The sequence below is a fragment of the Oryctolagus cuniculus genome, chromosome 8, assembly GCF_964237555.1.
Source record: "Oryctolagus cuniculus chromosome 8, mOryCun1.1, whole genome shotgun sequence".
Lineage (NCBI taxonomy): Eukaryota > Metazoa > Chordata > Mammalia > Lagomorpha > Leporidae > Oryctolagus > Oryctolagus cuniculus.
Window position 1 is genome coordinate 108,877,146 of NC_091439.1, and position 22,368 is coordinate 108,899,513.

The 22,368-nt window shown below is 44.1% G+C and overlaps 2 protein-coding genes across 8 annotated transcripts in view; both read left to right on the forward strand.

Moving 5' to 3' along the window:
- Positions 1–12,175, forward strand: part of NMU (neuromedin U) — a 75,915-nt gene extending 63,740 nt beyond the window's left edge. For 4 of the 7 annotated variants that reach the window (XM_070048107.1, XM_070048108.1, XM_070048109.1 and 1 more), the window contains 5 exons: positions 2,205–2,234; positions 2,332–2,382; positions 3,862–3,999; positions 8,120–8,173; positions 11,948–12,175. In XM_070048107.1, the coding sequence (XP_069904208.1) occupies positions 2,205–2,234; positions 2,332–2,382; positions 3,862–3,999; positions 8,120–8,173; positions 11,948–12,034 (360 nt within the window). In that variant the 3' untranslated portion in view covers positions 12,035–12,175. Of the gene's footprint in view, positions 1–2,204; positions 2,235–2,331; positions 2,383–3,861; positions 4,000–8,119; positions 8,174–9,438; positions 9,479–11,947 lie in introns of all 7 variants that reach the window. The other 3 variants (XM_008267849.4, XM_017347544.3, XM_051820273.2) reach the window with 3 other exon arrangements.
- A 2,501-nt stretch (positions 12,176–14,676) lies between these two features.
- Positions 14,677–22,368, forward strand: part of PDCL2 (phosducin like 2) — a 113,537-nt gene continuing 105,845 nt past the window's right edge. Inside the window, exon 1 of the mRNA XM_008267847.4 lies at positions 14,677–14,994. Within this exon, the coding sequence (XP_008266069.1) occupies positions 14,989–14,994 (6 nt within the window). The 5' untranslated portion in view covers positions 14,677–14,988. The remainder of the gene's footprint in view (positions 14,995–22,368) is intronic.

Below are 22,368 nucleotides of genomic sequence, written 5' to 3' on the forward strand. Positions count from 1 at the left end.
GTGAGAGATAGAGAGAAAGGTCTTCCTTCCGTTTATTCACTCCCCAAATGGCCGCAATGGCTGGAGCTGCGCCAATCTGAAGCCAGGAGACAGGAGCTTCCTCTGGGTCTCCTATGCAAGTGCACAGGCCCCAGGACTTGGGCCATCCTCTGCTGCTTTCCCAGGCCATAGCAGAGAGCTGGATCAGAAGTGGAGCAGCTGGGACTCGAACCAGCAACCATATGGGATGCCAGCACTGCAGGCAGCGGCTTTACCCACTATGCCACAGCGCCGGCTCCTTGATAGATCTTTATATGTATTTTCATCAGAAATTCTGAGTTAACCTGTAATCATCGGTACACTCTAACTGCCATAGCTTTCATATGCAATAATTCTCTGAAAGCTTGAATGCACGAATGTTTCCTGAAACTAAATAAACTGCATTTTATATTTATCCATTTTTTTAAAAAAAATTATTTATTTGAAAGGCAGAGTCATAGAGGAAAAGGGAGAGGTGGAGGGAGTGAAAGAGATATTCCATCTGCTGGTTCACTCCCCAGTACAATGACTGGGCCTAGACCAGGCCAAAGCCAAGAGCCAGGGACTCCACCCAGGTCTCCCACGTGGGTGGCAGGGGCCCACGCACTTAGGCCATCCTCCTGGGCTTTCTCAGGCACCTGAGCAGGGAGCTGATCAGAAGTGGTGCAGCCGGGACCTGAAACATTGCTCATATGAGATGCTACCATCACAAGTGGTACTTAACCCAGCATGCCACAACGCTGGCCTCTATCCGTTATTGTTAATGACATTTTCCAAAAAACTTCATTGACTTCTTTCCTAAATAAGATTTTAAAAAGACAATGATTTTAGTGATAATCCTCCTTTTGTGGCCCAGGTCCTTGGGCCCTGCACCCACATGGGAGACCAGGAGGAAGCACCTGGCTCCTGACTTTGCATCAGTGCAGCGCGCCCGCTGTAACGCGCCAGCTGTAGCGGCCACTTCAGGGGTGAACCAACGGAAAAAGGAAGACCTTTCTCTCTGTCTCTCTATCTCATTGTCTGCTCTGCCTGTCAAAAAAAAAAAAAAAAAAAAAGCAAATGAGACAAGAAAGAACAACAACAAAAAAGGGATGATGGAACTTTAAAAAAAATGTAAATTTAGGGGTGGCAAAAGCAGAATATAGACAAGTTTATGGTAGAAAGCAAAAATAACTCATAATCTTATGATGTAGTGATAATCACAAATATTTTGATATGGTTCTTTTAGTTTCTTCCTTTGAATACTCCATCATGTGATTATAATTTCTTATCCCATTGCAGTTGAACATTTAAGATGTGATACATTTTTTACTCTTATGAATGATGTTGCAGTAAAGATCTTTGTTGCAGTATTCATATTAAATTTCCATGTATTTTTAGAGCAACATATATTTAACTAATTTCATTCTTAAAAAAATGCTGTGGCATAGCGGATAAATCCCCGCCTGCAGTGCCAGCATCCCATATGGGCACCAGTTCAAGTCTCGGCTGCTCCACTTCCTATCCAGCTCTCTGCTGTGGCCTTAGAAAGCAGTAGAAGATGGCCCAAATCCTTGGGCCCCTGCACCTGTGTGGGAAGACCTGGAGGAAGGTCCTGGCTCCTGGCTTCAGATTGGCCACAGCTCCGGCCGTTGCGGCCAATGGGGAGTGAACCAACGAACGGAAGACCTCTCTCTCTCTCTCTCTCTCTCTCTGCCTCTCCTTTCTTCTCTGTGTAACTCTGACTTTCAAATAAATAAATAAATCTTTTAAAAAAAGATTCATTTATTTAAAAAGCAGAGTGACAGAGAGGGGGGAGAGAGAGAGATCACCCATCTGCTGGCTTATTCCCCAAATGCCTGCATCAGCCAGGGCTAGACCAGGCCAAAGCCAGGAGCCCGGGGCTCCTTCCCAGTCTCCCACATAGAGGTCTGGAAACCAAGCATTCGGACCATCAGCTGCTGCCTCCCAGGATCATTAGCAGGAAGCTGGATCAGAAATGGAGGAGCTGGGACTCGAACCAGGCACTGCCGTGAGATACAGGTGTCCCACATGGCGCTTAACTCACTGCACCACACTGCCCAGCCTTGATTTCAGTCATATTTTCTGTGTGACACGTGTCATGTGTTTTAGCTGTGTAATTGTAGAATATATTATAAACATTATACTATATATTATATAACAACATACATATGTCTTTTCAACAGGAACAAGATGAAAAAGATAACACCAAAAGGGTAAGGCAATTTTCACAAATATATACATCAAAAATTATAAAGGAAGCCATGACTCTGTTCTGGTAAAACTCATTGCTTTTTTTTTTTTTTTTTACAGTTTTTATTTCATTATTCAAAGACACAGAAGTTGGGCAATTCAAATGTTGTGGTAAGTTGGAGTATTCATCTAAAAGAAAACCTCTGTTTCTGTAGTTTAACAGAACTAGATCTAAATTTAAGCTTTTTTCTTTTCGAAGTTTATATATGGATGAATAAATGGAATTCAACATTTGCTATACACTTAACTTATTGTGTATGTCAGTTACTGCATGTACATTAAATCATTCGTTCATTCATTCAACAGTTATATACTGAGAATCCACTATGTGCAAGGCACAATTCTAGGTACTAGAAATATAGCAGCAAATAAAACAGAAAATTTGGAAGGCAACCCCAGCTGCCATGGAACTCCCATTCTGAAGGCAAGAATACCTTCTTCCATTCCTGAGATCTTATTAGGAAGGAGGCATTTGGTGTGAGAATTTACTAAGATTGGCCACAGACCAGAAACTTGAATTCCATTTACTTCAAAATGTTGTGGTTTTAGGGGTAGTTTTCTTTCTGCATGCATGGATTTTTCAAAAAAAAAAAACAAAAAAAAAAACAAAAAACCACTAACAAACATACTTCCGTGATTCAAGATAGATGTCTTATTTGACTCTAATATTCTTTTGAAGCTTTTAATTCACCAGCACCAGTGAATTTAAGGGGAGGAGGAATGTGAATTTTAATCATGGGGTCGTACCTGGGGAAAGCTAACTGGAAACTTAAACTCAGTTGTGAATGTCTACCACATGGAACCTCCCCAGCTACGAGGAGGTGGAAGTTAGGTTATCTTGACGTTACACCCAATGCGAGTTGAATTGGGTGACAGACAGCCAGGCTACAGAGCTCGTATCAATTCATTTGATAAATGAATTTACTGTTAGTGAGAAGGCTCAGTTCAACCCGTCCCATTAAAAACAAACAAACAAACAAACAAACAACCCACAGCCATATCAGGCCCCCACGTCTCGAGTGCACCGTCACCTCCTTCTGCTTGGCATCTTTAGATTTCTGGGAAATGTGTCCTAGTCGCATTCTTCACCATCAACAACGCACTGTCATTTCTGTCCCTCTGTTGTCTTTAGTATTCCCTCCTTGTGTTTCCCTCCTGCCCTTTGCCGCATCCTCGTGTTTAACTACAACTAATAAAGGAGAATGCAGGGCGTCCGGGCTACTCCTCCAGACGAACAGGTTCATAATGGGAAGGATTCTCAGAGCTGGTTTCTTCCGGCCCAGATGACTTCGAGCGAGTCTGGAAGCAGGCAGTGAGGGCAGGCACTGGGCAGCTAATGTTGGAGCTGAGGTCCTCAGGAAAAAGCCTCTTCCAATAATGACAAAAACCCCAGCAGGGAGCCACCAAAGCATCCCCCATCTCCTGGCTTGTTCACGGTTCCTGGACACCCACGGCCAGGGCTGGGGTAGATAACATCTTGCATTTTCTTTTTCGTCTGGGGGAGTGCGGTGGAGCAGAGGCGCAGCAGGTAGGGGCGCAGGGGTGCGGAGGGGCCGTGTGCTCATCAGGTGTGTGTGTTCGTGTCCTCAGTCCTCTGTCCTGCACCCGTTGCTGCAGCTCCTGCCTCACCTGCACGAGAGAAGAATGAAGAGGTTCCCTGTGGACGTACGTACCTCCGGCTGCATGCTTGTTCGGCCGCTGTGTGGGCCAGCCCCGGGGGCGCTCGGGGTAAGCCCAGCTGGCCACGTCAGAGCATCGGGCGACAGCAGAGGGGTTGCCCCGGCTGGCATGGAGAGGAGTGTTCCGCCCACCCCCCGCCCCTGGGGAAGGCTGCCATGGTGCTCACTCCCAAAAGGCCACAGCCCTTCTTGGTGAAGAGAGGACTCCACGGTGTCTCTTCATCAAGTAGGAATAGGACAGCAGATACGGAGCCCGTGCTGGCTGTTTGGTTCCAGACGCGCAGATAGCTGGCAGGGCACGCTGGCTGTCCCGTTAAAATGTTGCTAGAGGGGGCCGGTGCCGTGGCTCACTTGGTTAATCCTCCGCCTGCGGCGCCGGCATCCCATATGGGCGCCAGGTTCTAGTCCTGGTTGCTCCTCTTCCAGTCCAGCTCTCTGCTGTGGCCCAGGAGGGCAGTGGAGGATGGCCCAAGTGCTTGGGTCCTGTACCTGCATGGGAGACCAGGAGGAAGCACCTGGCTCCTGGCTTCAGATCGGTGCAGTGCCGGCCATAGCGGCCATTTGGGGGGGGTGAACCAACGGAAGGAAGACCTTTCTCTCTGTCTCTCTCTTACTGTCTAACTCTGCCTGTCAAATAAAAAAAATTTTTTTTTTCTAGAGTGAAACTTGTGGAGCAAACACATTAGAAACTAATTTTTTTCCACAATTAACAAAAATATGACCTAAAATCCAGTGTTTATGAGTAAGGTGAATATAACTGACTTAACACATTCTGTTCAAAATGTTTTTAAGTTATTTTTATTTGAAAGGCAGAGTGAGAGAGAGCGAGAGAGAAATCTGCCATCCTCTGGCTCACTCCCCAGATGCCCACAACAGCCAGGGCTGGGTCAGACTGAAGTCAGACACACAGAATTCAATCTGTGTCTCCCACATGGATGGCAGGGACCCAAGGACTCGAGCCAACATCCGCTGCTGCCCAGGTGTCTCTTAGCAGGAAGCTGGAACTGGGAGCCAAAGCCAGGAGTCAAAGCAGGCACTGCAGCATGGGGGAAAGCCGCGTCCCAGCCCTCCTCCCAGCCGCCAGACCAGATGCCCGCCCCGGGCAATCTCGGGTCTCACTGCAAGTCACCGAGCTGCGTGTTGTCGTTCGAGAAGACTCCTTGGGGCTTGCGTTTGGAACAGAGGTTAAGATGCCCACAGCCCGTGTCAGAGTGCTTGGCTTGAGTCTTGCCTCAGTTCTCCACTCCAGTTCCCTGCTTACGTACCCCATGGGAAGCAGCAGCTGACGGCTCAAGTGCTTGGGCCCTGCCACCCATGTGGGAGACCCGGATGGACTTCCAGGCTCCTGGCAAAGCCAGGCCTGGCTGTTGCAGGCATTTGGGGGGTGAATCAGTGGGTAGGAGATATCTCTCTCTCTCTCTCTCTCTCTCTCTCCCTCTCCCTCTCTGCCTTTCAAATAATAAAAGTGTTGAAAAGAAGAATCCTAACTTCCGCCATGCTGGAAGCTCCTAGATACCGTTTTTAAGTAATGTCTTACATTGTTGTGACATATACTGTTTGATCATAAAGTCTCACTTGAGTCTTTTGGGAACTCTGTTCTTACACAAGTATTGTTATCCATGGTTTAGAAAGGGGAAAAATAAGTCAAAACAATTAAAGGCGTTTCCTTAAGTCAGACAAGTGGAAAAGATTACTACAGGGTCTTCTGACTTCTGGTCTAGGCAAATACCTTTTTTTTGCTATGCTTTCCATTTACCATTTAACCTTGATGCTGTTACTGTGTTATTGTTCAATTATATATTATTAAAAGTTGCATTTTTCCTTAATTTCAATACCATTTTTATTTTAGTCTTCCTAAAGTGCTACATAAAGTCTTTAAATAGCTTTAAAAATGAATTCAGTTTAGATGAATGAATTCCTCAAAGTGCATTGACCATAGTCACTCTTTCCTCTAAATTCTTCATGTTCTTAAACTAAGCTTCCAGCAGAGAAGACATATCTGCTGCCAACTTTACACAGACATGTAAGAGCAAATATGTTGGGGCTGGCGCTGTGGCGCAGCAGGTTAAACTTCCATCTGCAGTGCCTGCATCCCATATAGGCACCAGTTCGAGTCCCGGCTGCTTCGCTTTAGATCTGCTAATGTGCCTGGGAAGGCAGTGGAAGGTGGCCCCAGCGCTTGGGCCCTTGCACCCCCATGGAAGAATTGGAAGAAGCTACTGGCTTTGGCCCACAGTTGCACCATTTGGGGAGTGAACCAGCAGATGGGAGATCTTTCTCTCTCTTTGTCTTTCAAATAAATAAATAAATCTTACCCAAAAAAAGGCAAATGTAGCAGCCCTTTAAAATGTTAGCATTTCCAGAATGAAGAAAAAATAATTTGTCATCAAACTTTCCATAAGATTCTATCAATATCCTTCTTTTGAGTGAGCTTCTACTTCCTGACTTATGAATAGTATTGTGAATAGTTTAACATTTCAAGTTAAAGAGCCAGTTTCTTAAAATACACCAACACTTGCCCAGGAGTTTGGCCACATTATTTCAGGGTCATCATTGACACAACCAGAATGGACCACACAGTATTGGGACCAGGTTACGACTCTGTTGGAATCATCTACTTGAGGTGAGAACATCAAAGTTTCCAGACAGTCACTGAACACAGGAGCCCCAGCCTAGCACATCCCAGCAGACGAATGAATCACGGAACATTTGGGAGCAAATCAATTTTCCTGGGAACTTACGCAAGAAAAATATGTAAGAGATGAATGGAAAAACAGTCCCAGCAGTGCCAGCTTTGCTGGGCTGAAGTCACCTAATTTTAAAACATACTTGGATAGTGAAATATTTTGAATTCATGAAGAAAATGAGTTTTTGGATCTTACTGTATTCAACCACTTGAGTTTTGTTTGTGAAATGTAGTTCACTTTTTGTCTGTATATTTTTAAAATCTTTTTCTCCCAAATTCTCTTTTGTGCTGTTCTCTGTCTGGGGATAGGAACCTGAACAGACTGGATCCCACACAGTTTACTTTACAGATTATCCTACCTTTTCTTTTCTTTCTCTAATACAATATACATGAGAAATTTTCTTACATAGGCATACAAACATATTGAAAAATATGAATTCTTCCATCCTCAGTAATTTGAGAAGTTAGAGTAATTGTTAAAATTAAGTCAAAATATTGAGAATTTAATATATTTTTGTTGGAAATCAGAATTTCAGAGCCCACATTGATATCAGAGTCACTTTTTAGAATTTAAGACTATGATTGTACTTATATTATGGGAAAAGGCCTTGAATGATGAAGTTCATTCCCATCTGATTCCCACCCTGATAATATTTTTATGATAGATAATTATCTGTCACTAACTAAAGCTGTAAATCAATTTCAATCTTCATTCCTATGGAAATATTATATAATTGCTTTTAGCTGTGGCACTATTCGAAACTTTTGCTAGTCATCTGTTAACATATACAACATGTATTTTAAAGAAATTATTTTATTCTAAGAAAATGCTAAAAGCAGATTTTAAGTATAATTATGAGTGTCTGTCATTTCTCTTTCTGCTTATTGCTGGGTATATTATAACTGATAAAATTCCTTTTAAAAAAGATTTACTTATTTATTAGAAAGGCAGAGACAGAGAGATAGGGAGAGGTCGGTCTTCCATCTGCCTGTTCACTCTCCAGATGGCCACAGCAGCCAGGTCTAGGTCAGGCTGAAGCCAGGAGCCAGGAGCTCCATCCTGGCCTCCCATGTGGGTGCACAGGCCCAAGCACCTGCGCCGCCCAGAGCTGCTTTCCCAGGCACTTTAGCAGGGAGCTGAGCAGAAGCAGGGCAGCTGGGACTCGGACTGGTGCTCATAGGGGATGCCAGCATCACAAACAGCAGCCTGCCCCTCTGATGAAATTCTTGACAAGGAAACTTGTCACATTGATAGGGAGATTATTTTTAAATACAGTATTCTGATGACACTGCTGGCTGTTGAAAATTCTCTGGTATGTATATCTACAAAGTTTCTCCACTGATACAAACGATGTGCTCAAGTCCCGGATTCCCTTTCCTTCAGTGAGGGTGGCTGAAAAAAACTGAGCCTGGCATAACCCCAGGGAGAACTGCTCTGATTTTAGGTGCGTGTGACTCATAACGCCCTCATCTTCTTTTCCAGGAAGAATTCCAAAGTCCTTTTGGAAGTCGAAGTCGAGGATACTTTCTGTTCAGGGTATGCACACACGGTATTTATTTTTAATCATCAACATCGAAAAATACTTTCACTATGCATTTATTTCATTAGTCGTAATTTTTCATTTATTTTGATGCTTATAGATACTTGCTGTCAGGTGTCACACTGTGTATTACCTTCCGTTCCCCCTTCTTGCTTCAGGACTACAGCATCCCCAGTCAGATTCCTCTGACCCACCACTCCTGTTCGTGAACACCCCAAATGGCATTCACCTACTTAACAGTTTAATGTTTGACTTTTCATTTGTAGGAATAAGTGTGCTAACAGTGTCCAAGGAAGCATTTACTGAGCATTTGATTCAGTAGGTTGGAATAGTCATGACTACTTTCACAAAATCTTAAAAGAATCAGCTACACTGCAGGCTGTGTTGTCAGAACTGTTGACTTGCATTTCCCATTTGTGTGTCCAGACTGTCTCAGGAACTTGAGTTCCTTTCTAAGCAGCTGCACTTTCTAAACTATTTGCAATTTTAATACATTCCCAGGAATTTTTAAATCTTTCATTTAACAGCATTTATTGGACTTCTGCTGAGTGTTGGGCTGTGTACCAAGGGCTGGGAACGTAAAGACAGATAGGAGTCCCTCCCCGTGCTCTGAGTTCACAGCCTGGCGAAGGAAGTGAAGAAGGAAAACTACACTGAGTGCTGTGAAAGGCGCACCCTCAGCCTGGGGGCTGTGTTCCAGCTGAACTCCAGCTCGGGAATGGCCCAAATCCTGGAGCATCGACAGGAAAGGACGGGCGACATAGCTCAGAAATCTCACTTCCTGCCAAGGACCAGGGCGGGAGGCATGTGGTAGCATATGCATTTTGGGAAATAATTTTAACAGCATATTAGAGAATGGATCGGAAGAAGGAACCAGACTGATGGCAAGAAGAAGGAATACTCGACACCTTGACTTCGGGAAGCTAATTTGGGTTCATATCAAATTGAACTTAACATTTGTTTTGAAATGTTGGTGCTTTCTCCAAAAAAAGCCAAATCAAAGAGTGTCCACTTTGTGAGGCCCTCAGCATCACCCCTGGGTTTGTTTGAATGCAGGTTTAGGGCCTCCTCGGAGCTGCACCACTGGAACCTCTGTGAGGCCCAGCAGGCTTTGTTGTGAAAAACAAAAACAAAAGCCAAAACCTCCCAGTGATTCTGATGCATGTGAGAGAAGCCGCCTTGTGACCCGCAGGCAGATTTCTATAAATATCAGCTCCCAGCCTGCATTCCACTGATTTCTTTCTCATGTATTATTTTTCAGCCACGCAATGGAAGGAGATCCATAGGCTTGATTTAAAATGGTATGTGTTGAATAAATGAAAAAAAAAATAATGAAGTGGTAGATGTCCCACGGTTGAACTCAATTTGGAAATTTCTGTTGTTTTCAAACAGTCACAAATTATAAATGTGCGTCTGTCATTTGATCAATTGCATGTATGTGGTAGCATCTTTTGTATTATAATTGTCAGAGGCTTTATATGATTGATGGGAAAATCCCAGTATTTTGGGCTGGATTGGCTTTTCCCATTCGTATTCCTCAGACTAGGCCCCAAGAGTGATCATCATAACTGATCATGTAGACAGCGATCCTATGACCCTATGACCCTATGATCTCTGCCTGTTATATAATAATAAAATTAAAAAACTGAGGGGACTCCATCAAAGCCATTTTCAGTAGAAAATTGAAGACCTTAAACTAAGCAAGGAGAATTAACGAATGAATTATGAATTTTTCACTCAGTAAATCAAAAAGACAAGGTGAACTCCAGGAAAGCAGAAGGAAGAAAGTTATGAAAAAATTAATAAATTTAAAAATAGTAAAGTAGAAAAATTGATGTAAGCAAAGTAGAAATGTTATTCTTTGCAAAATAAATAAATAAATAAATAAATTCACTTAGCCTAGCCAAGAACAAGGGGCAAAGTCATTGATATACAAAAATACAAATAAGAGACAACAATCAAAACAGACATACAAGGGCACTTCAAAAACTTTGGAAAATAGAATGAAGGTAGGTTGATTTTGGTGCAAAAAAACTTTTGAAATCAGTGCATACTCACAGGAGATATGAAAATCCTGGAAGAGTATTTTGCCTGTCTCATGTATTATCCTGTCCTAGCCACCTCCCATGAGCCTCATCTCTGACTACCGACACCCCAGGTGGGTCTTCCATCTTCATTCCTCACCAGGGGGATTCAGACCCCACCAGGAGTTTTGGAGGAAGCAAACCATATTCAAACCACAGCAAGAGTTAAGGATCCCGACCCCCTGTGAGAGATCCGTTCTCCATGAAGCAGGGACGGTGCCACATTAGGGCAGTTTGTTAAAATATTTCACCATTAGAAGAAAAATCATCTGAAAATCTCAATAGGTGTTTGTGGTATAATTCCACATCTGTTCCTGGGCTTTAAAAGGAGATCCTGTAGAAAGATATGTGTCTTTTCTCCACGTTTAAATTATAGTTTCAATAAACTTGCTAGTGATAGTGGAATACTTTGGAGCATTTCATGAGGAACAAAAGAATATTCTCTCACTTTTATTTAATGTAGCTCTTGATGAATTAGATGATTCAGTTAAGAAAGAAAGAAATAAAAGATAAAAATTCTGGAAAGATAATAAAAATGACATCCTCATAGGACATAATGAGGAACTTGAATTTTATTTTTGTTAACGTTAATTTTTCATGTACTTGAAAAGGAGAGAGAGAGGGAGAGAGAGAGACACTTTTCCATCCACTGGTTCACTGGTTCACTCCCCAAATTCCCACCGTAACCAGGCCTCGGCAGAGCTGAAGTCAGGAGCCTGGAACTCCATCCAGGTCTCCACGTGGGTGCAGGGGCCCACGCCCTGTGCTGTCATTTGCTGCCTCCAGGATGCATCAGCAGGGAGCTGGATTGGAAGCAGAGAAGCTGAGACTTGGAACCAGCACTGTGCCTCAATGCCTGCCCTGGAACTTAAGTTGTCAAACTGTGTTTCAAAAAAGGCCTGACAAATTATGTTCATACATGGAATATGAGAAAGCGTATTCTTCATTTGTTTTAAATTTTTTTTCAAGGTATTAAGAACTGAGTGTTAATGGAAAAACACATCTTTCAAAATAATGCAAATATACACAGTCATTTATAAAATGTAAGCAAAACTTCTTTGATAGTAAATGGAAAAATATCTGTGATTATAATGCCAAACTATTAGAGTATCCACAATGTGAAATGGAATTTAACCCATGATTTGCTCAGTTTGGTAATGAACTCTCTCTGAAGTTGAGAAAAATTGAGTTATTCCCAAGAATTGGGTATATACAGAATGATTTACTCAGGACTTCATTTTATTTTTCCAATGGGAAAATAATTTGATGATAATTTTTTCTTTGTTATTCTCATCTGATTGTCCAAAGTGTTCATCTAGTATTTAGTGAGAAAGAATTTAAGCATAAAATGGGATGATTTAATTATAAGTATGAGGTAATAGATGCATGAGGAATAACTGCAACTTTTGATATATATTATTCAAAAATCTTATTAATGAATCTTAAGAAACCACTTTGATATATTAAGTACTATAAACATTTGGAAAACAAAACAATGTTCCATCAGAGAGAGATTAAATGATATATAGTTTAAAATGTACAAACTGAAGAACAGCTGGGAAGTATCTCAGATGCCAGCGTGATACTATGACAAAATATTTATAAAACTGTCTATATTCAAGCATTATATACACATTCACACACTCATTTGCACTTGAATCTAATTCAATTTTTCTTCTTTTACAGAATATCAACACATTTTCTACAGAGGCAATGCTATGGAATATAACAACTACTAACATTTGTTTTCTTCCCCAAATCAATCTTTGCTGAGTTTACTCTGCTGACGATCCCTGTATTGTAAACATTCTCAGTAAAAATTGGTTGAGATTGTAAATGTTCAATTTCTTGAAAATAGTGTTGTAATGATGAATGATAATGATAAATGACATGAAATAAAGCTGTCAACAATGATACTATTGGCACCTATGCCTTTTTGATATTTTTATTAAAGTTACTTATAAGGTCCAGCATTGTGGCACAGAGGTTGAGCAACTGCCTGTGACACTGGCATCCCATATAGGCACTGGTTCGGGTCCTGGCTGCTCCACTTTCTTTTTTTTTTTTTTTTTTTTAAGAAAAAAAATTTTTTTGACAGGCAGAATTTGACAGTGAGAGAGTGAGAGAGAGAGACAGAGAGAAAGGTCTTCCTTTTCCGTTGGTTCACCCCCCAAATGGCTGCTATGGCTGGCACACTGCGCTGATCCAAAGCCAGGAGCCAGGTGCTTCCTCCTGGTCTCCCATGGGGTGCAGGGCCCAAGCACCTGGGTCATCCTCCACTGCCTTCCTGGGCCACAGCAGAGAGCTGGACTGGAAGAGGAGCAACCGGGACAGAATCCGGCGCCCTGACCAGGACTAGAACCCGGGGTGCCGGCGCCACAGGTGGAGGATTAGCCTAGTGAGCCGCGGCGCCGGCCCTGGCTGCTCCACTTTCAATGCAGCTTGCCTGCTAATGGCCTGGGAAAAGCTGCAGATGGTCCAAGTAGTTGGGCCCCTACTACCTATATGGCACCTTTAAAATAAATAAATCTTAATACTCATGAAGTTGAATTTTAATGTGCTATTTTAGTTTGTCCTATTTAGATTTTTATCAGTGACAAAATTACTAGCTTTTGTAAATAGCAGAATGCCCAATAACTAACAATATTAGAGTGTGAACAACAATTTTAACCATACTAATTAGATTTGGACTTGACCATTCCAATAATCCAATAAGCAAATTCTGAATTTTATAAGTATAACATGGTTTTCTGGTGACTGCAAATTTAACAGTACGCTAACCTGTTCTATCAGCTCATAGTATTCAGTCTATTTTAAAATAAGTTTTTCCACTCTAACATCTGAAAGGCAACCAGCGTTGTCCACAGATCATCTTCCTAGAAGAGGATTGTGAATATGCTTGGAGAATTTCTGCACTAAATCCATCAAGTATTTAACCTCAGATGGAGGTTGTACTCATGTTCCTCCACGTTTTCCACTATGTTCGCCTTCTGAGCTCCGTCTGGATCCGTACTTCCTCCATCGGAGAGGTTGCAGCTGATTAGAGTGGGGTGGCTCTCTAGGTGGGTAGGATGAGGTCTGTATAGATCTCAGAGTGGTGTATTTAATCAATTTTTGGTCTTCCTAATGTTGGCCAACGATTATAGCTTAAGCTATGTATTTTTACTAAGAAAGTGTCTGAATGTCACTTGTCAATGAGCAAACATAAGGAGAGAAGAAGAGGACACAAATTTTGTTGTTTTTTAAAACAATTATCTTGACAAGATTGGGATTTGAAAGCAAAGAGGGCTTCCTGCTCTGAGGCCACAAATGCACGGGGCAGCACCTGCTAATTCTGTGCGCAGCAACTCAACCAGCCTGTTCTTTATTAATCGTTAGAGTCAAAAAGAGGAGTTGAATATCCATTTAAGCAGCATTTCCTAGGGACTCTAAGAAATTCAGAGAGACATATATCAATTATATTTTTTAGGTTTCTAGGATAACAAAGAGAAAGAAAAAAAGTAACTATAGCAGAGGAAATATTAAGATATGGCCATAGCCGGCGCCATGGCTCACTAGGCTAATCCTCTGCCTTGCGGCGCCGGCGCACCGGGTTCTAGTCCCGGTCGGGGCGCCGGATTCTGTCCCGGTTGCCCCTCTTCCAGGCCAGCTCTCTGCTGTGGCCAGGGAGTGCAGTGGAGGATGGCCCAGGTGCTTGGGCCCTGCACCCCATGGGAGACCAGGAAAAGCACCTGGCTCCTGGCTCCTGCCATCGGATCAGCGCCGTGCGCCGGCCACGGCGGCCATTGGAGGGTGAACCAACGGCAAAGGAAGACCTTTCTGTCTCTCTCACTGTCCACTCTGCCTGTCAAAAAAAAAAAAAAAAAAGATATGGCCATAAAAACTGTGATGTTTTTAAATATTTACATTTATCAATGTCTCCTACACAAACACAACAGAATATATGGCCTCCTAGGAGTATAGTATCAATTATTAACTAGTCTCTACCGATGGATGGATTGGTCCAATGCCAAACTTAAGTTTAAAATTACTTCATTGAAAGTGTTTTTACCTTCTGTTCCAAATCCTGTTGTCTGTGGGACCACGTGTATAAAGCAGGTGCGTAGCCCAATTGTTTTCCCTAAGCGGCTGCCGCCTCCTATGAAACATTCTCCTTAAATTAAACACCAAATCCTTCAGTTCTGTAGGTTTCTACCTAAAGCCAGCTGTCTCCTGTGGCAGTGGGCTAAGGTCGGGTGGAAAGCTGCCGTCCCATTTAAGAGTTTGGTGGGAGCCCTGATCTCTCACCCTAGGAAAGCACACATACAACAAAAGGAAGTACAATGGGGACTGTGGGTCCCCCAGCTTCCAAATTCTAAATACCGGCCCAGGTTTCCAGGCGCGCGACTCCGCTGAGGGGTCCCCCACCCCGGGAGTTCGCTGTTGGCCCCTGGAGAGAGGGCTCCGCAGTGGACAGGTGCTCCCGCGCAGAACCAGGGTTGACCTGGAAGGGTGGCAGCGGACCGCCGGCCGGACACCAGCCCGGGCGGCCCACAGTGACCTGCGGGTGTTGAGCCGTCAGTACCCGGGTCTGAGGCTTCCTCGTCGCCTAGCGACAGCAGAGCGCGCACCCACGTCGTCGGAAGCCTTTGTCCTCTCGGAACCGCTGGGCCTGTGGCGGCGTCTTCGCGCCTTCGCGCCTGGAGGGGGCTGCAGCGCCGCGGGCGCCTGAGGGGCGAGCGGCCGCCATGCAGGTGAGGGGCGCGCCCGGGGCGGGTCTGCAGGTGGCGGCCACGGCCTCGGGTCCCAGCGCGGGGCGGGTGTGCAGGTGGCGGCCACCACGGCCTCGGGTCCCAGCGCGGGGCGGGTGTGCAGGTGGCGGCCACCACGGCCTCGGGTCCCAGCGCGGGGCGGGTGTGCAGGTGGCGGCCACCACGGCCTCGGGTCCCAGCGCGGGGCGGGTGTGCAGGTGGCGGCCACCACGGCCTCGGGTCCCAGCGCGGGGCGGGTGTGCAGGTGGCGGCCACCACGGCCTCGGGTCCCAGCGCGGGGCGGGTGTGCAGGTGGCGGCCACCACGGCCTCGGGTCCCAGCGCGGGGCGGGTGTGCAGGTGGCGGCCACCACGGCCTCGGGTCCCAGCGCGGGGCGGGTCTGCAGGTGGCGGCCACCACGGCCTCGGGTCCCAGCGCATTCCTGCTGAGCGCTGACTGCGTGCTCTGGGCCTCATGCTGGGAGGAAGCCGGGTTTCGGCCTCAATCTGGGAGACAAAGCCGGGTTACCTGGGAGAAGGCCATGCTGTGGGCCTCGGAGACCCCGGGGCGTCTCTGGTCTCCTGCGGAGACGTCGGAATTGCGCCACTGCCTTTCACTCCTGGCGCGATCTCCGTCTTGAACCGACCTCAAGGTCAGCCCAAGGGTAACTCCCTTGTCCTCTCCCGCTACCTTCAGCGTCTGTCTTAGAAAAAGAGCAGCTGGCCCTGGATCAAAAAGTCTCCATTAAACTCGCATGGACTCCCCGGAGCCCTCCTTGTCCGTCTCAAGCGTCCTTTTTACATCTTCTTTCCCTTCCCTTCTTTTCCCTCTCTTTTTGACAATAAAATTATCACTTTCCAATCTCCGCTCCCCCAAATTAAAGCCACTGCGGCTTTTCTTAGATGTATTTTATTTTGGTATTTGAAAAGGCCGTATGTATATAAGGATATTTTGAACATGAATGTAATCGTTAATGGATAGCTCTTCTGTGTTAATAGTAGATTCCTAGCAGATTTATGATTTGAAAGAGTTAGAGAGAGGAGAGAGAGAGAGAGAGAGAGAGAGAGAGGTGTCTTCTATCCACTGGTTCACTCCCCAGGTGGCCACAACGGCCAGAACTGCGCTGGTCCAAAGCCAGGAGCCAGGAGCTTCTTCTGGGTCTCCCACGTGGGTGCAGGGGCCCAAGGACTTGGGTCATTTTCTACTGCCTTCCCAGGCGCTAGCAGAGAGCCGGATCAGAAGTGGAGCAGCCGGGTGCCCATATGGGATGGCAGCGCTGCAGGCAGCAGCTTTACCCACTAGGCCACAGGGCCGGCCCCTGTTTTATACAGGCTATAACAACATTGCAGAGTTGTCTTCATTTGCATCTGCTTTAAAGGAATTAGGATGAAATGTATTGATAACAAAGGCAACTGTGCATTAACCTTTGTTCATTGATTTATTCAAGAGTTCAATACTTAATGTTTGAGATACACTGTTCTAAACTAGCTTACTCTGCAGGAATAAGAGGCAGACAGCTGTCGCAATTTATGGCATGGTAAAGAATATGGTATGTTAGATGAATAGATTGTGGTCCCTATTTCTGTTAGATAAAATTCTATGAATTCTTTTTAAGATTTATTTATTTGTTTTGAAAGAGTTATATATAGAGAGAGGGAGGGAGGGAGAGAGAGAGAGAGAGAGAGAGAGAGAGTGAGCAAGCTCCTATCTCCTGGTTCACTCCCCAGATGGTGGCAGTGGCCAGCACTGGGCCAGGCTGAGGCCAGGAGCTTCATCCGGGTCTCCCATGTGGGTGACAGGGGCTCAAGCATTTGGGCCATCTTCCATTGCTTTTCCCAGGCCCTATGTAGGGAGATGGATTGGAAATGGAGCAGCTGGACCACAAACTGTGTTGATATATGATGTCAGCGCCTCAGGCTGTGGCTTTACCTGCGTTGCCACAACACCAATAATTTCTAAAAGTGTAGTGAATAGCAGAATATAGAACATTTACTATCACATTGTCGCATTGCAATTAATTTGTAGATCAGTTAAGGAAGAGCAGTCAGAGAGATGTGAATAAATCCATAGAAATGTGATGGTATGAATACCAAGAATGTTTAAACAAGAAAAACTGTTGAATTTTTTCAAATTTCTGCTGAGGAAATCACAGTGAATTACATTAGCTACATGGAGCTCATAGGTAATTTAGCAGAGCAAGTTTTTTTCTATTTATTTGAGAGACACAATGAGAGAGAGCTTTACTTTGCTGGTTAACTCCCCAAGTGCCTGCAAACACTGGGGCTGAGCTGGGGCTGGAGCCAGGAACCCAATCCAGCACCCAACTGCTTGAAGTGTTACTGCTGCTTCCCAGGGTCTACATTAGTGGGGAGCTGGAGTCAGGAGTCTGAATCAAACCCAGGCACTCCTATGTGGGATGTGGTTATCTTAAACACTAGACTAAATGCTCGCTCCAACAGAGCAACTTTGAAAGAGGCAGAAGGCAGTGTTGGAGTGGGTTAGAGTGAATAGGAAGTGGCACTGGTTATAGTACTCAAATAGTCCAAATCTTGCCACACAGATCTTTTGAGAAGTTTGGCTACGAGAGAAAAAATAGAGTTGATAGGGAATGTGAAGTGTGTGGAGAATTCTTGAAAGATGATTGCTGGGATTTCTGATAACAGTGGGCTAGATTATTTGGGTCTGCTCTTATTTTTTATTTATTTGTTTGAGAGAGAGATTTATAGGCAGTGAGAGGGAGAGAGAAAGGCCTTCCATCTGCTGGTTTACTCTCCAAATGGCTGCAATGGCCAGAACAGAGCAATCCGAAGCCAGGAGCTTTTTCTGGGTCTCCCATGTAGGTGCAGGGACCCAAGCAGTTGGACCCTTCTCCTACTGCTTTCCCAGGCCATAGCAGAGAGCTGGATTGGAAGAGGAGCAGCTGGGACTAGAGCCGGTGCCCATATGGGATGCTGGCGCTTCAGGTGGAGGATTAACCTACTGCGCCACTCTTCCTCTTAATAAAAGTAAAAATGCTATCTAAAGTGTAAATTTTAGAGTATCAAAGAGATTCCCTAAAATCATAGATGACATAATAAGATGTCAGACAAAAATCAAAGAGAAAATAGAAAAGTACATTTCTAGAGCTTGTAGGAGACTGAAGTAGGCCACCCCGAAAATATGCCTCTATGTCATAAAGATTATTTTGAGTTGATTATTTTGAGAAATAGCAGGCACAAAAGAAGCTCCGAAATCAGAGCAGAAGTTACCCTTTTGTAAGGGAAATTTGCATCCATAGCCGAAATCTCTATTTGTAGGGGTGTCTTCCTCTGGCATACCAGGAAGAGAAGCAAGACTAAATCACAAGATAAACTTCTAATTTGAATGTATGTAACAAACCCCACTCTTGTTTACTATGCTCTTCCTGTAACTTAGCTTCTCTAGACCCTTTTCTCTTTGTTTTAGCTGACACTGGTACTTATGCCTGAAATCTAAGCCATCTCTGAAATTTACTCATTTCTCTTGGTAACTCCCATGTATACATGAGGCATACATGTTACTAAACAACTGTTTGTTTTTCCTTTGTTAATCCCTCTTTTATTATGGGAGTCGGTGCCAGCTCATAACTGAGAAGGGTAAAGGGAAAATTGTTTTCCCATCCCCATCTACTCCAAAGCCACTTCACCCTGAAGGCACTGGCAGTCTCCTTCCTGCTGCTGTGCGTCCTGGGAGTTAGCAAGTGATGGCTCAGGTAGTCAGATCCCTGCCACCATATGGAGTCTACCTGCATGGGTTCCCTGCTTCTTGCTAAAGACTGGGCCAGCCCTCACTGTGTGAACGTTTCGGGAGTGAATGAATGGTTGGAAGCTTGTACTCCTCCTCTCTCCCTCTTTCTCGTCTCTCAGATAAATAAAATTCAAAACTTAAAAAGAAACAGGTTATGAAACAACTGTGAAAAAAATTAAAAAAAAAAAAACACTGTGATTCTTATGTTTAAAAATCAAAAGACCTGTTTAGGAAAGAGCTACAAGGAGTAGAAAGCAATGAAAAGGGCCTTACAATTTTGATAAAAAACAAAACAAAACAAAACAGGATTTTCCTCTCTTGTAGCCCCCCTCCAGGCCATGCTGGCTGGAGGTCTCTGACTTAAATAAATCTTGCTTTTCTCTCTTAAAAAATTGATAAAGATGTTTTTATGTAGTAAAAATGAACTATCTGAAAAGAAATGAAGAAAGAATTCCATTTATATTAACATCAGAAAGAATAAAATAGGAATAAATTAACCAAAGGGGAATACTTTTACATTGAAAACTACAAAACATTGATGAAAGAAATTAAAGACTTCAATAAAAGATATTCCCTGTTTGTGGACGATAAGACTTAATATTGTGAATAAGTCAATACTATCCAAAGTGATCACAGATTTAATGCAACCGTGTGATAAATCCCCAGCATTTTTTACAGCAATAAAAAAACTCATCCTAAAATTTCATGTGGAATCTCAAGGGGCCTCAAATAGCCAAAAAAAGTCTTGAAAAAGAACAACAAAATTGTTGGACCCATACTTCCTGATATCAGAACGTACCATAAAGCTTCAGTAATCAAAACAGCGTGGTTTTGATGAAGATAAAAAGATGCATTTAAGTCAAATGGAATAGAATAGAGAGCTTTGAAATAAACACACATTTATGCTGAAATGATTTTTTAAAAGATTATTTACTTGAAAGGCAGAGTTGTGGGGGAGAGAAAGGGAGGGTAGGGGTGGGTAGGAGAGGGAAGGGGAAGGGAGGGGAGGGGAAGGAAGAGAAGGAAAGGGAAGAGAAGGGAGAAGAGAGACAGAGAGAAATCTTCCGTCAACTGGTTCACTCTCCAAATAGCTGCAACAACCGAGGCTGAGCCAATCTGAAGCCAGGAGCTTCTTCCGGATCTCCCACATGAGTGCAGGGGCTTTCCCAGGTGCATCATCTGGGAGCCGGATAGGAAGTAGAGCAGCGGGGACTTGAACTGGCACCCATATGGGATGTGGGCACCCCAGGCTGCGGCTTTACCCACCACAGCACCAGCCCCTCAGATGGTTTTCAACAAGGGTACTAAGACCTTTCAGCAGGGGAAAGGCTAGGTTCTTCAGATGGTGCTAAGTGGACGTCCCCATACGAAAGAATGAAGTTGGACTTTTACCTTAGACTAGATCAAAATAGATCAAAAACCTAAGTATAGGAGCTAAAACTATAAAACTGGAAGAAAACATAAGGGAAAGACTTATTACATTGTATTTGGTATTTAGGACACAAAAAGCATAGGCAACATGAAACAAATAGAAAAATTAGACTTCACCAAATTTAAAGCCATTGTGCCGAAGAATACTAGGAAGAAAGTGAATAAACAAACCCACACTATGGAAAAAACCATTTGTAAATCCTGTAAGTGGTAATGGGCTAATATCAGTAAAATATAATGAGTTTGTAATTCTACAACTAAAGAAAAACAACTGAAAACGATGAGCAAAGAATTTTGCCGTTGTTTGAATGTGTCCTTTCCAGAATCCACGTGTTGTCCATGAGATACTACTAGGACATATAAGAGGCGATTTACATTATTACGTTTCTCCCTTGTGAATGGGATTAGATGCCCTTAAAAGAGGGCTTGATGGAATTCATCCCTTTTTTGCCCTTCTGCCTTTTACCATGTGAGGACCCAACATGCCTGCCCTCTGAATGGCACGGCAATCAAGGTGCCTTCTTGGAAGGAGAGGCCATATCCTCAGCAGAAAACATGGCTGCTGCCTTCATTTTGGACTTCCTGACCTCTAGAACTGTGAGAAAAAGATTCTGTTCTTACAAACTACCAAGACTCCGATATTTTGTTAAAGCACAAAATGGATAAAGACGGGCTTGAATAAACATTTCTCCAAAGAAGGTATACAGATGGCCAATAAATCATGAAGAGGTGCTCAACATTATTAACCATTAGAGAAATGTAATTAATATCACAATGAAAGATCAATCCATACCCACTAGGGAATTTGTAATAAAAAATACAACAATAAAAGTACTGGTAAAGATATGGAGAAATTGGAAACCCCATGCATTGCTGGTAGGAATGTATAATAATGAAACTGTTGTGGGAAACAAGACAATTCTCAAAAAATTAAACAGGCCGGCGCCGCGGCTCACTAGGCTAATCCTCCGCCTTGTGGCGCCGGCACACCGGGTTCTAGTCCCGGTTGGGGCGCTGGATTCTGTCCCGGTTGCCCCTCTTCCAGGCCAGCTCTCTGCTGTGGCCAGGGAGTGCAGTGGAGGATGGCCCAGGTGCTTGGGCCCTGCACCCCATGGGAGACCAGGAAAAAGCACCTGGCTCCTGCCATCGGATCAGCGCGGTGCGCCAGCCGCAGCGCGGCGGCCATTGGAGGGTGAACCAACGGCAAAGGAAGACCTTTCTCTCTGTCTCTCTCTCTCACTGTCCACTCTGCCTGTCACAAAAAAAGAAAAAAAAAACATACTAGGTAAAATAAGTTAGTTACAAAAGGATAAACATTGTGTGGTTCCACTTACATGAGGTACCTACTATAGTCACTTTTATAGAAAGCGATAGTGGTTACCAGGGTCTGGGCAAGAAAGTGGTGTTATTTAATGACTTTTTCTAGAAATCAATGACAGTAGAAATCTTGGCCAACTTATAAACATGTGGAAATTAAATGGCGTGCTATGAACCAACCATGAGATCAAAGAAGTAGAAAGAGAAGTTAAGAAACGTCTTTGGATAGGGGCCGGCGTTGTGGCATAGCTGGTGAAGCCACCACTTACAATACCAGCATCCCATATGAGCACCAGTTTGAGTCCCAGATACTCTACCTCACATCCAGCTGTATACAGCATATAGAAACTATTAAAAAATAAACAGGTATTAACCATTTTAGGATATTTGACTAGTTTGACATAAGTGAAGCCAGTGTGAACATTGTAGTAAGTATGTTTTTGGAAAGGCGTTAATTTGTAACCACTCTGCCACAGCCAGATGGTAGGGTCTATAAGGAAGAAAAAAATAAGTGCTTTTTCATCAAAAACTCATTTTGATGACTTTACATGAAGGAGGACCTTGAAGTATCCTTGAGCTGACTTGTCCATGGAGCCTCTCCACGTGTATCTCGAGTAATGAGCCATCCCCCAGCTTGGTGACTTCAGTTACCCTGGCTTGACCAGGACATGGCCTGGTGGTCTGGAAAACTGCCCAGTGGGATGCTTTAGTGCCAGGAGCCCATCTTGGTGCCTGGCCGGCTGGCCATATATGATAAAGGGCAGCGCTCACGCCATGGTCCTGGTGTTAGAAGGTGCCCCATCAAGAAGATAGCATGCCAGAGCTCCCGGGACCAGGATGGAGCTGTAACATGAAGTGGTGACT